The 15,098-nt window shown below is 37.0% G+C and overlaps 1 protein-coding gene across 5 annotated transcripts in view; it reads left to right on the top strand.

Moving 5' to 3' along the window:
• Positions 1–15,098, top strand: part of OPHN1 (oligophrenin 1) — a 510,840-nt gene that overhangs the window by 375,805 nt on the left and 119,937 nt on the right. For all 5 annotated transcript variants that reach the window (XM_032845576.1, XM_032845578.1, XM_032845577.1 and 2 more), the window contains 2 exons: positions 2,981–3,039; positions 4,194–4,299. In XM_032845576.1, coding sequence (XP_032701467.1) covers positions 2,981–3,039; positions 4,194–4,299 — 165 coding nt within the window. The remainder of the gene's footprint in view (positions 1–2,980; positions 3,040–4,193; positions 4,300–15,098) is intronic.

Genomic DNA, 15,098 nt, shown 5'->3' on the forward strand with positions numbered 1-15,098 from the left:
GGTGCATGGTGTTATGAAGGCATGTAATAGGAATACCTGATTTATTCTGGTGGTTTTTTGAACTGATGTTTGAATTGCAACTTACAGTCAGCTGAGAAGAGGTAGTTCCAGACAGAGATATACACAAAGGCCTTGAAGCACAAGAGAGAATGATCCCTTCAAGAAACTGTGTACCAGTATAGGTGGAGTACTGTAGTATAGAGAGGGAGGGAGAGATATTAGGAGCCAGATCATGCAAGGTCATATGGGACATAAGAATTGGGGTCTGGATTTATTTTAAAAGGAATGGGAATAAATTGAGAGATTTTAAGCAGTAGGTTATATGATGAGATTTGCATTTTGAAAAAAACATATAAAGATCAGATTAGAGGGAATCAAAATAGGTAGAGATAGAAACCAATTAGTAGGCTATTGCTGTGGTCTATGAAAGAGATGATGCTTCTGCTTGAACTAGCAGTGTAGATTGGTAGAAATAAGCATATTCAAGAAATTTAGGGAGTAAATTTAGATATGAGAATAGGAGAGATGGAGATAAAAGAATGACTTCCAAGTTTATGGCCCATATAACCAAATGGTAGCCATATATTTGCTGATTTGAGAAACACAAAAAAAAAGACTAGATTCAGGGGAGATGACAAGATGGACTTTAGATATGTCAAATGTGGGTGTCTGATGACATCAGGGCAAGATATTAAGTGAGCAATTGAATATATGGGAATGAACTCAGAAGAATTCTGAGCTTGAGTTAAAACTTTGTGAATCATCGACGATGTATATGATAATTGGGAGGCAGGAGCTTGGATGAGATTGCCTAATAAGAGGGATAATTCATGCCTTCCTATCCAAGCATCAGTATATGAAGTAATCTACACACAGTGTCTCTACTTCTTTTTTTTTAAGGCTTTAAAAATTTATTTATTTGTTAGATAGCATATAAATGGGGAGTACAGGCAGAAGGAGAAGCAGGCTCCTCGCTGTGCAAAGAGCCCAATGCTAGACTTGATCCCAGGACACTGGGATCATGACCTGAGCCAAAGGCAGACACTAAACCACCTGAGCCATCCAGGTGTCCCAGTGTCTCTACTTCTTAACCCCCCAGTTTTCTCCTTAACCCACTGCAGTCACCGTCCCAACACTTCTGCTGCACTGCAAATGCTCTTGCCAAGGTCACTAGTGATTCCCTCAGTGCTAAACACAATGTACAATTGTTACTCCTTACTTGATTTCTTTGCAACATTTGAAGCTGTTAATGAGGCCTCCTTGATACTTTCTCCTCTTTTGGATTCTACTGTATCACTTGTTTTTGGCTTTCCTCATACCTTTTTTGACCATTTTTAGCACTTCCCTTTATGGACTTTCTACCTGATATTTTCCAGGATTCTCCTCTCTTTTTACTATAATTGAGGGTTGGAAATTTCAAATATCCACAAAAATGAATGAAGCAGACTACTTTCCTATTAAAACATTACATATTGAACCTGTATTTGCATAGTGATCCCTTTGTTTATATATAATCAGCAATAGTATTTATTTCCACAAATAACCATATGGGCTCAATATAGCCAGGTCTTTCCATTTTTCAATAGAGGTAGAAAATGCAGATTTTATGTGAGGTATCTCAGTTTTTTTATATTTTGACAACTAATACAATTTGTCTTTTTAATACACTATTCTGAACAAATAATAATTGGAAGGCCTCATGTAGTTCTTGGCTATGAGTTGGTCATCTCTCCTTGAGCAGTGGTATCTGTTCTTGTGGTTTTAACTGCTCACCTATGTTCATGGTTTTAAACACTCACCTAGGTTTATGATTTTAATATTTACTTCTCAGATCTAGTAGGGTATTCCATCCATCTGCCTAATAGACATGTCCCTTTGGCTACCCCAAAAGTCCCTCTGGCTTAACATCTCTACTTCCTTCTGAATCCATTTCTATTCTATCCAGTCTCACAAACCAGATGACTCTCTCCCTTACCAGTATACCCAATCATTGAAGAAGTTCTGTCTTTAATGTCTTTTAAATAATTCTCCTTATCATTTCTTTTTTTCTTTGATGCCACTATTTTTGTTTAGGTCTTTATTACCTCTCAACTGGAGTACTAAGATAATAATAGTGTCAGACCGTATAACATAGTGATTAAGAGCATAGATTCAAGAAAGACTGCCTAGTTCTGCCACTTACGGCTTTACGTGGTCTTGGATGACTTATTTAACTTTTCTGAACTTCAGTTTCCCCATTTATAAAGTGGATTATATAAATGGATATAATAACAATATCTACCTTACAGTGTTGTCATGAGGATTAAATTGGTAAATATATGCAAATCATTTAGAACAGTAAAGCATTTACTAATATTATTATCATCACACTGGTCCTTTTACATTGTTAATTCTGTATATGGCACTCTTCTCAACTAGACTATTAGCTCTTGGAGGTTTGGGGGTCTGTCTTACTCATCTTTGGATCCCAATATCTGGCACAATGTCAGGTATCTGTAGGTGCTCAGCCTATATATATATATATATTTTTTTTTTAACTAAATAAAGAAATCTGTTGGACTTCAGTTTTCTCCTCCATTAAGCTGGGATTTGAATAACTGCTCCATGTCACAGGATCATTGGAAGGATCAGATGGGAAGACAGATATGATAGTACTTTGAAAACTAAGGAACTATCAAACTGCAAGGACTTTATAGCAGCATTCAGATTGGGTCCACTTTGGAATTTTTCAGGGCTGGTTTGTGACTCCTTTCACCTTTGGAAACTAATTAGAGACCCTGCAGGACTAATTGGCTTATACTTTTGCAGGTCTTCTATTGATTTACCAGTAAGTGGCATTCCTCTGGCAAAGTTTCAGATGAAGAGAGAAATATATGTAATCTCACTAAGCTATAGGGATTAGAAACTTTAAGCCTTGCTGCCCACAGAACTGAAAATCCAAGGCTTTCCCAAAGGAACTTACAGTCTTCATTAATTTCAGGAATCTTTCTGAACCTGTCATGACCTATAGACTTCACAAAGAGCTGGTCTCTGCTGCCAGTAAGTATTTATGTTGCTAGTTAATTGTGTTGTCTTGGCTTCTTAATAATGTTCATTAGCAATAAACCTAGAAAACTGCTTGAGAAAAAGTGAGGGGAAAAAATATCCATAGATTTTTGTCTGCTACCAAATGAGAGTATTCTTGCTTGCTGTCTAACTCAAGTGTTCTATTATTTTCCATAAATAAGTGTAAGTTGAGTAGGTTGGATAAAACTGGCTAACATGAAGGATGTTACAGGTGTGAGGGCTTTACTGACTGAATATGCCTCTTCTGCCAGAACAAGAGCATTAATTCACATAACTAGGGGGAAGCAGAATGGTTTCATTATAGTTGCTGTTTTAGATTTTTTTCATAGCTTTGCCTTTTTGAATGCTTTTCATTTGTGCTATGAATTATTACTCCTAATCTGTTAATGCTAGAATCATATTTTCTAGATGATAAAACTGAGGGTGCAGTAGAACATTGCATGGGAAATAAGGCATATAGAATCACCCCAAAAGTCGGCAGCTGAAGAAATATTAAAAGTTTTGGCTGAGGCCACTGTATGAGTATCCCTCCCTATCTTTACATCACCCTTCTATTCTGTGCTCTCTGTGGTGTACAGGAAAAAGACTGATAAGACTTGACCTCATAATGAATTTTTGTTGAGGCAAGGGACCTTTGATCTGACCTGAGACCTCTGAACTGTCTCAGGGATTTTCACATAAACCCAAAGGTAGCAGTACCCCTCCCAGCACCACAAAAAGATGGGTGGGCAAGGGTTTCCAGCGGAAGTTTACATGTGAAACTGTAGGAAAAACCTGCTGTACCTAGAACTTTGACTTCCTCAGAGATAGTCTTGTGTTCTCATCTTTCTATTCTCTCTCTCTCTCTCTTTAAACTCCTAGACCTATTTCTTTGTTATTATCTCTCTTTTTGTCTTTTATCTCTCTTTTGGTCTCTTTGTCTTTCTCCCTCTCTCTCTCTCTCTGTCTCAATGTCTTTTTTTCCTTGGTGTCTCTTTGCCATTGTTTCATTGTGCCAGTTTATCTCTCGGTCTCTTTTCATCTCTCTGTTTCTGATTGTCTCTGTGTGTGTGTATGCATGCATATATGAGAGTTTGCTTGATCCAGTTGCCTAAAAGGCAAAACTGTCTCTCTCTGTTCTCTCTCAGAGTCTGACAACCTGGATTACCGGCTGGGAGCTATTCATTCCCTGGTATATAAGCTGCCTGAAAAGAATCGAGAGATGCTGGAACTTCTTATAAGACACTTGGTCAAGTAAGTAACTTCTGGGTTTTCAGGAAGAGTTTCTATTTGAGGATTGGCCCACAGGGTACATTGCAGAGAAACTGTCAGCTCTTTAAATCCCAGCCACCAACTGTTTAATTCTGGACAGGCTGAGTGCTCTATAAAGAAGGTGATTTTGCCTTGGCCCTTGTGTATATATCCTCCCAGAGTCATCATGCATCTCAGTTGAAGGGTAATACCAGATAAAGTGGGCTGAACACAGGCTTTGTAGTCAGATAAATTTGATTTTAAATTCCAGCTGTATCACTTATTTACCTGTATAATCTTAGATAACCTCTTAGATATCATCTAACCTCTTAGATATAATCTTAGATAACCTCTCTTAGCCTGTTTAGTCATCTGTAAAATGAAAATAGTATTGCCCAACATGCAGGACTGTTCTGTGTATTTGAATGAACACAGATAAAGTGCATAGCACATAAGAGATTCTCAAGAAATGGGAGTTATTAAGATTGTGGCCAACTTTTTGCTTGGGTATGGCAGACAGGAAAGACATATTGTAGAAAGTAGGCCTGGTGATGAGCTCCGAGATGGTGTGTTTATGTGGCATGGGTCATGCTTTTTGGCCAGAGGATTCAATGTTGTGGATAAAGATGAATTTACTTGACTCATAAGAGCCAGTTGCTCTTATGAAGAAGTATGGTGCAGCAGAAAGCACTCTGACTATGGACAGGTCAGTAAATCTGGGTTCTGGTGTCAGTTCATTTACTAGCTTTCTTGATAATCATGGGCAGGTCACCCTCAAGGCTTCTCCTGGTATATTAAAAAGTACAGAAATGAGACAATAAGCTTAGAAAAATTGCAATGGATTTTATGTGTGTCTATTTTTCAAAATAAAGCTATCATCACACTCACAGAAATGCAGTAATCATACATTTTTAACCTCATTTGGAGAAGATCTCAAATACCTAAACTTGAAACCCTTAGTGAAGGTGAGGCTCCAGGCTAAATGGCCCTCTTGGTCTCCCCCTGTGATAAATTCTGCATTTCTGGATCTCAGGTTTCCCTGTAATATAATGAGATATCACCAAGATTCAGTGCAACTCTGACATTCTGTTTTTTTTTATATTTCTATAACAAATTAGCATTATAGACACTAATGTAGATAAAAAGGCAGAATTAGCAAGAGGATGCCTTTTATATTTATTGCCAATATTTGTAATTTGGGCTAATTGAAAGGCAATTTCTTCCCAAAATGTTGTTTGTGATAATCTCAGTGAAAGTACAAAAATCAACACATAAATTATTTGCATATTAATTTGAAGTTGCCCTGGGGGAAAGAGAAATTGGGTTCAAGTTCCACATTATCACTAATTTTCTGTGTGAACTAAAGAGAGTCCCTCCCACTCTCTGGGCTTCCTTTTATTCATCTATAATATGAGAGGACTGAACTAGTTAATCTGAAATAGTTATTCCTGCTCTGATTTTCTAAGATTCTTAGTATGTGACAGGAGCTAAGGACTTAGCTAAGGATTATCCTGCTAGCAGTTAGTGAGGAGCACCTGCTTCCATCCACCCAATGTCTGGCTACTACCTTACTTCAAGAATCTTGGTCCTCAAAAAGCCTAGAACAAAAGAGACAAGAGACACAAACATACAAGACACAGAAATAGAAAAACAAATACCCTTAAGTATATGAAAAACTGCTCATTTTCTCAAAGGAGAAAAATGCAAATTAAATCTGCACTGAGATACCACTTATTGGTGAAACCTAATGCATGATCTATTGATGAGACTTTGGAGCGAATATGTATTCTACTACATTGCTGACATTAATGCAATATATAACTAGAGGAAGCAAATTTGACAAGATCTAACAAATCTGCATATTCACTTACCCTATGCCTAGGAATTCTACTTTTAGACATATACTCTGAAGACACACCTGCACAAGTACCAAACAACATATACACAAGGTTCAACACTGTGGCATAATTTTTTAATAGCAAAAGGTTGGAAATAGCAGAAGCACCCAACAATAGGGGACTAGTTGAATAAATAATGGTATATTCAAACAATGTAGTCATTGTATGTAGTCATAAAATAAAGTCAAAAAGGAATTAAGAAAATATCTACAAACTTTTTTTTGTAGTGATTTAGAATGCATTGCAAATGTCAGGATGTATAACAGAGAACAACAGCAAAAACAAAAACAAACCCAAAGTTTAAAACAAGATATATGAGTATGCTACCCTTTCTATAAGAAAAAAAGAGGGAAATAAGAATATATAAGAATATGAAACACATGTTTTCTTACTTTTTTCAAATTAAGCAGTAAGATAAAAAAACTAATGACTCAAAAAGTTAAACCACAAGACCCAGTAATTCTACTTTTAGGTATATAATAAGGAGAAATGAGAACATATGTTCATGCAAAAACATATACACAAAATTCCACAGTAAAATTATTCATAGTTACCCAAAAGTGGAAATAACCCAAATGACCACCAAACGATAAATTTTTTAAAATGTGGTATAAATATAAAATGAGATATTATTCAGTGATAAAAAGAAATGAAGCACTAGGGCACGTGGGTGGCTCAGTCGTTTAAGCATCTGCCTTTGGTTCAGGTCATGATCCCAGTATCCTGGAATCCAGCCGCTCCTCTGGCTCACTGCTCTGTGGGGAGTCTGAGTCTCCCTCCCCCTCTGCCCTTCCCACCCCCACTCATGCTCGCTCCCTCTGCCCTTACTCTTTTTTTTTTTGGCATTTATTTTTTTTTAAATTGGGTTATGTTAGTCGCCATACAATTTGTCACTAGGTTTTGATGTAGTGTTCCATGATTCATTGTTTGCATATAACACCCAGTACTCCATGCAATCCATGTCCTCCTTAATATCCATCACCAGACTCACCCATTTCCCCCACCACCATCCCTTCTGAAACCCTCTGTTTGTTTCCCAGAGTCCATAGTCTCTCACTCCAATTTCTCTCCCTTCTTTTTTCCCTTCCTTCTAATGTCTTCCATGCTATTCCTTATGTTCCACAGATAAGTGAAACCATATAATTGACTTTCTCTGTTTCACCTATTTCACTCATCATCTCTTCCAGTCCTATCCATGTTGATGCAAAAGTTGGGTATTTTATCCTTCCTGATGGCTGAGTAATATTCCATTGTGTATATGGACCACATCATCTTTATCTATTTGTCTCTTGAAGGTCATCTTGGATCTTTCCATATTTTTCTGCCCTTCCTGTTATGCTCTCTCACTGGTATTCTCTCTCTCAAATAAATAGATAAAATCTTAAAAAAAAAAAAAGAAATGAAGCACTGATTCATGCTACAATAAGGGTGAACTTTGAAAATTATGCTAAGTAAAAGAATCTAGACACAAAATACCACATATTATATGGGTCCATTTATATAAAATGTTCAGAACAGACAAATCTATAAAGACCAAAAGTAGATTAGTGGTTGCCTAGGACTGGGATATGGGGACGTGGGAGTGAATGGGGAGTGATTACTATGGGGTTTCTTTCTGGAATAGTGAAAATACTCTGAAATTAGATAGTTATGATGGTTACACAACTCTGTGAATATACTAAAAACAATTGGGAAAAAAACATTAAAAGGGTCAATTGTATGGTATATGTAATATATTTCAATAAAGCTCTTATAAAAACAAACTAATAAGTGCAGCAAAAGAAACCAACAAAACAAAAAGGGAAACTATCAAATGGAAGAAGATGAAGTTAATATCCAAAACACATAAATCATACAACTCAACAACAAAAATTCCCAAACCATCTGATTTAAAACTGTGTAAAAGATATGAATAGATCTTTTTCCAAAGAAGACATACAGATGGCCAACAGACACATGAAAACATGCTCAATATCACTTAGTTTCAGGGAAAGACCAATCAAAACCATAATCAGGTATCACTTGGCAGACTGTCTCATATCAAAAAGACAAGAAATAACAAGTGTTATTGAGGATATGGTGAGAAAGAAACCCTCATGCACTGTTGGTAGGAATGTAAATTGGTACAACCACTGTGGAAAACAGTATGGAGTTTCCTCAAAAAGTTAAAAAAATGGAATTACCATATTATCCAGTAATTCCATTACTGGATTTATCCAAGGAATACGAAAACATTTTGACTCAAAAAGATATATACACCCCTGTGTTTACTGAAGCATTATTTACAATAGCCAAGGTAATGAAGCAATCCAAATGCCCCCTCCATAGATGAATAAAGAAGACGTGAGATATTTTATATAAATACTACATATATTATATATATAATGGATGTTATGTGTGTGTATACAGACACACACACACACACACAATGGCCTATTACTCGGCCATAAAAAGAACACAGTCTTGCCATTTGCAACAACATAGATGGAGATAGTATTATGCTGGTTGAAATAAATCAGACAGAGAAAGAAAAATACTGTGGAATCTAAAAACAAAACAGACTTTTAAATACGGAGCACAAACTGGTATTTGTAAGAGAGGAGGTGGGTGGGGGATGGATGAAGGAGATTAAGAGGTACAAATATCCAAAAGGAAAAAAAAACCTAATGAAAATGAATACTAAAGGGAGAAGGTGGTGAATAGGGTAGAAGGGATAAAGGTGAGAGCCAAATTCCTTTAAACCCACCTCCTTGTGTGGTTTTGACTTTTGAACGATACTAATATTTTATATGTCCAAAAAGTAAAATTCAACCAAGGATTATAAGCCCTGAGATTGAAGATTAAAAAGTTAATGAGGTTATTATCAACAGTTATATGCCAATAAGCTAAGCAACCTAGATGAAATGGATGCATTCCTGGAAAACTATAAACTCCCAAAATTGAACCAGGAAGAAATTGACAACCTGAATAGACCGATATCTAGTAACTAGATTGAAGCAGTGATCAAAAACCTTCCAAAAAACAAGAGCCCAGGACCTGATGGATTCCCTGGGGAATTCTACCAAACTTTCAAAGAAGAAATAACACCTATTCTCCTGAAGCTGTTTCAAAAAATTGAAGCAGAAGGAAAACTTCCAGACTCTTTCTATGAAGCCAGCATTACCTTTATCCCCAAACCTGGCAAAGACCCTACCAAAACAGAGAATTTCAGACCAATATCACTGATGAATATGGATGCTAAGATTCTCAACAAGATTCTAGCAAACAGGATGCAACAGCACATTAAAAAGATTATCCACCATGACCAGGTGGGATTCATTCCTGGGCTACAAGGATGGTTTAACATTCGCAAATCAATCAATGTGATAGAACAAATTAATAAGAGAAGAGAGAAGAACCACATGGTCCTCTCAATTGATGCAGAAAAAGCATTTGACAAAATTCAGCATCCGTTCCTGATTAAAACGCTTCAAAGTATTATAGGGATAGAGGGAACATTCCTGAACTTCATAAAATCTATCTATGAAAGACCCACAGCAAATATCATCCTCAATGGGAAAAAGCTTGCAGCCTTCCCACTGAAATCAGGAACACGACAAGGATGCCCACTCTCACCACTCTTGTTCAACATAGTATTAGAAGTCCTAGCAACAGCAATCAGACAACAAAGAGAAATAAAAGGTATCCAAATTGGCAATGAAGAAGTCAAGCTCTCTCTCTTCGCAGATGACATGATTCTTTATATGGAAAACCCAAAAGACTCCACCCCCAAACTACTAGAACTCATACAGCAATTCAGTAACGTGGCAGGATACAAAGTCAATGTACAGAAATCAGTGGCTTTCTTATACACTAACAATGAAAATACAGAAAGGGAAATTAGAGAGTCCATTCCATTTACTATAGCACCAAGAACCATAAGATACCTGGGAATAAACCTAACCAAAGAGGTAAAGGATCTGTACTCAAAGAACTACAGAACACTCATGAAAGAAATTGAAGAAGACACAAAAAGATGGAAGACCATTCCATGCTCTTGGATCGGAAGAATAAACATTGTTAAAATGTCTATACTGCCTAGAGCAATCTATACTTTTAATGCCATTCCGATCAAAATTCCACCGGTATTTTTCAAAGAGCTGGAGCAAATAATCCTAAAATTTGTATGGAATCAGAAGAGACCCCGAATTGCTAAGGAAATGGTGAAAAACAAAAATAAAATTGGGGGTATCACGTTACCTGATTTCAAGCTTTACTACAAAGCTGTGATCACCAAGAGAGCATGGTACTGGCATAAAAACAGACACATAGACCTGTGGAACAGAGTAGAGAGCCCAGATATGGACCCTCAACTGTATGGTCAAATAATCTTCGACAAAACAGGGCAGCTATATGTAGAAGAATGAAACTCGACCATTCTCTTACACCATACACAAAAATAAACTCAAAATGGATAAAAGACCTCAACGTGAGACAGGAATCCATCAGAATCCTAGAGGAGAACATAGGCAGTAACCTCTTCGATATCAGCCACAGCAACTTCTTTCAAGATATGTCTCCAGGGGCACCTGGGTGGCTCAGTGGGTTAAAGCCTCTGCCTTCGGCTCAGGTCATAATCCCAGGTTTCTGGGATCAATGCCTGCATCGGGCTCTCTGCTCAGCAGGGAGCCTGCTTCTCCCTCTCTCTCTGCCTGCCTCTCTGCCTACTTGTGATCTCTGTCTGTCAAATAAATAAATAAAATCTTTAAAAAAAAAACGATACGTCTCCAAAGGCAAAGGAAACAAAAGCGAAGATGAACTTTTGGGACTTCATCAAAATCAAAAGCTTCTGCACAGCAAAGGAAACAGTCAACAAAGCAAAGAGGCAACCCAAGGAATGGGAGAAGGAATTTGCAAATGACAGTACAGACAAAAGGTTGATATCCAGGATCTATAAAGAACTCCTCAAACTCAACACACACAAAACAGACAATCATATAAAAAAATGGGCAGAAGATACGAACAGACACTACTCCAATGAAGACATACAAATGGCTATCAGACACATGAAAAAATGCTCATCATCACTAGCCATCAGGGAGATTCAAATTAAAACCACATTGAGATACCACCTTACACCAGTTAGAATAGCCAAAATTAGCAAGACAGGAAACAACATGTGTTGGAGGGTATGTGGAGAACGAGGAACCCTCTTACACTGTTGGTGGGAATGCAAGTTGGTGCAGCCACTTTGAAGAACAGTGTGGAGATTCCTCAAGAAATTAAAAACAGCGCTTCCCTATGACCCTGCAATTGCACTACTGGGTATTTACCCCAAAGATACAGATGTAGTGAAAAGAAGGGCCATCTGTACCCTAATGTTTATAGCAGCAATGGCCATGGTCATCAAACTGTGGAAAGAACCAAGATGCCCTTCAACAGACGAATGGATAAGGAAGATGTGGTCCATATACACTATGGAGTATTATGCCTCCATCAGAAAGGATGAATACCCAACTTTTGTAGCAACATGGACGGGACTGGAAGAGATTATGCTGAGTGAAATAAGTCAAGCAGAGAGAGTCAATTATCATACAGTTTCACTTATTTGTGGAGCATAACAAATAGCATGGAGGACAAGGGGAGTTAGAGAGGAGAAGGGAGTTGAGGGAAATTGGAATGGGAGGTGAACCATGAGAGACTATGGACTCTGAAAAACAATCTGAGGGTTTTGAAGGGGCAGGGGTTGGGAGGTTGGGGGAACCAGGTGGTGGGTATTGGAGAGGGCACGGATTGCATGGAGCACTGGCTGTGGTACAAAAACAATGAATATTGTCACACTGAAAATAAATTTAAAAAATTTAAAAAAAAAAGTAAATGAGGGACACCTGGGTAGTTTAGTCATTTAAGCCTTTGCCTTTGGTTGAAGTCATTGATCTCTAGGTCCTGGGATAAGGCCCCGCAGTGGGATCCCTCCCTGCTCAGGGGGAGTCAGCTTCTCCCTCTCCTCTGCCCATGCCCCTGCTCATATGCACACATGCTCTCTCTCTCAAATAAATAAATAACAAATAAATATTTTAAAAAGAAAATGAGTCTAAATGTTTATCAAATTGATAACATAATCACATAAAGAAAATAGTTATTTCAACTAATTTTTAAACACAGCCCTCTGACTCCTCCTTAATGAGATAATATTTAAAAACAGGAAAAGCTACAAAAAAGTAGTAAGCATCACCCAGTAGGTTTAGTAATAGTAATAATATTGTAATTAAATTTGAAACTATTTTATATTTATGTATCACAAGGGTAAAGAAAAAAGTTAAAAAGTGAGTATATTAATATTATCACAAGAGAAAATTTATGCTGTAAGAAAAAGAGATAAGGATATAAAATGTAAGATATTAAAAATCTGTAATGATAGGGGTGCCTGGGTGGCTCAGTGGTTAAAGCCTCTGCCTTCGGCTCATGTCATGATCTCAGGGTCCTGGGATCAAGCCCCACATTGAGCACCACATCAAGCTCTCTGCTCTGCGGGGAGCCTGCTTCCCCCTCTCTCTCTGCCTGCCTCTCTGCCTACTTGGGATCTCTGTCTGCCAAATAAATAAATAAATAAATCTATAATGATAAAGTCAAATTAAGAAAGCCAGTATGAACTAGTGATTTATTTTTATTTTTTTCCCTTTTGTTAATATTTTATTTATTTTATTTGACAGAGACAGCGAGAGATTGAACACAAGCAGGGGAAGTGGGAGAAGCAGGCTCTGCACTGACCAGGGAGCCTGATGTGGTGCTCATTGTGGGGCTTGATCCCAGGACCCTGGGATCACGACCTGATTCGAAGGCAGATGCTTAACAACTGAACCACCCAGGTGCCCCTGAACTCATGATTTAAAAAAGAAAACGATGGATCTAGAGTGTATTATGCTAATATAATTAAGTCAATCAGGGAAAGACAAATACTGTATGATTTCACTCATATGTGAAATTTAAGAAACAAAACTGATGAACATAGGGGAAGGGAATGAAAAATAAATAAGGTAAAAATAAAGAGGTAGGCAAACCATAAGAGACTCTTAACTATAGAAGACAAACTGAGGGATGCTGGAGGGAAGGTGGTTGGGAGGATGGAGTAATTGGGTGGTGGGCATTAAGGAGGGCATTTGATGTAATGAACACTGGGTGTTATATGTATAAATGTTATATGTTATAAATCACTAAATTCTACCCTGAAACTAATATATGTTAACTAACTGGAATTTAAATAGAATAAAACAAAAAACAACCCCAGCAAAACAACAAAACTTCTATTAATTGAACCAGTCTTGAAGTGATTCTACCCCTCCAAAAAAGCAATGAACATACATAATGCCCAGATCTTTGTTTCTAAACAACATTCACTTCCTAGAGAAATGGCGGACTACTGGTCTAAGGCAAGGAAAATACAAGGTGAGTCTAGGATAAAGTATACCTTTATAATCAAATGAGAGCTTAAGTACTAATACCGTCGTGTCATAAGGACACAGCAACCTGTTTGAAAATGCTGACATTGATTACATCTGGAGTCAACATAAACATCAAAAACAAAAGTGCTGTATTTGAGTATAACTCTGAATAAATATTTATTAGAGATAAGTACAATAAGGAAAGCTCTTCCTTACAGAATAATGCCAGCTAATACATGTGGGAGGAATAATAGAATTAGACAAACCAGTAGTTTATAATCTCAGTACCCTGTTTCAGGCATACATCAAAACCATTGGGTAAAAGATTGCTCAGGAACAACATATTCACATAATTCACTTGTATCTCCCACAGATTACTTACTAATTACAAATGAAAAAATGTATCTTTATAATCAAGCTATCTTGCAAACACCATCTTAGTTAATTGAGCAAAGTTAGCATTACTAATAATAGTACAAATTGACCTTATGTACCTCTTGATAGGATACAGGAAGAAGTACACAATATAACTTAAATAATTTTGCCAAAAAGGTTTAACCTGAATCAAATTAAACCATTCCAGTTTATAAAAAGTAGAGGGTATAGGAAAAATACAGACTCCTTGATATTCTATTAAGAAACTAGCTTGGACTTTTCCCTGTCCTGGGAAACAGAGGTAGGTGTACTGTTCTATATCAAGAGATTAAAGAAACATAAACAAAGGTAGTGCATGAACTCTGGATCTAGGTTTGAAAAAACCCAAGTATAAAATAATTTTTTGGATGACATTTGAGAAAATCTGAAGGTGGACCACTAATTGGATAATGTGACACTGTAAATTTTCTTGGGTATTAAAATATTTTGTGATTTTGTAGAACAGTGTGTTCTTTCTTTTTTCTTTTTAAGTTTTTATCTAACTTCCAGATAGTTCATAGTGTAATCTTAGTTTCAGTGCTAGAACATAATGATTCATCTCTTTCATACAATGACCAGTGCTCATCACAAGTGGCCTCCTTAATACTCATCCCCCACTTCCCCTACAGTAACCCTCAGCTTGTTCTCTTCAGTTAAGAGTCTGTTTCCTGAGTTAACTCTTCAGTTAAGAGTCTGTTTGCTTCTCTTTTTTTCCCCTATGTTCATTTGTTTTGTTTCTTAAATTCCACATATGAAAGGGATCATACGGTATTTGTCTTACTCTATTTCCTTTAGCATAATACAGTCTGGCTCTATCCATGTCATGACAAATGGCAAAATTTCATTCTTTTTCATGGCTGAGTAATATGCCATAGTATTTGTGGACCACATCTTCATCCAATTATCAGTTGACGGACATTTGGGCTCTATCCATAATTTGGCTATTATTCATAATGCTGCTATGAACATTGGGGTCCACGTATCCCTTCGGATCAATATTTTTCTATTCTTTGAGTAAATACCTACTAATGCAATTGATGGGTTGTAGGGTAGTTCTATTGTTAAAGTT

This window comes from Lontra canadensis, unplaced genomic scaffold (genome assembly GCF_010015895.1).
Source record: "Lontra canadensis isolate GAN:19392208 unplaced genomic scaffold, GSC_riverotter_1.0 scaffold166, whole genome shotgun sequence".
In the NCBI taxonomy this organism is placed as follows: Eukaryota; Metazoa; Chordata; class Mammalia; order Carnivora; family Mustelidae; genus Lontra; species Lontra canadensis.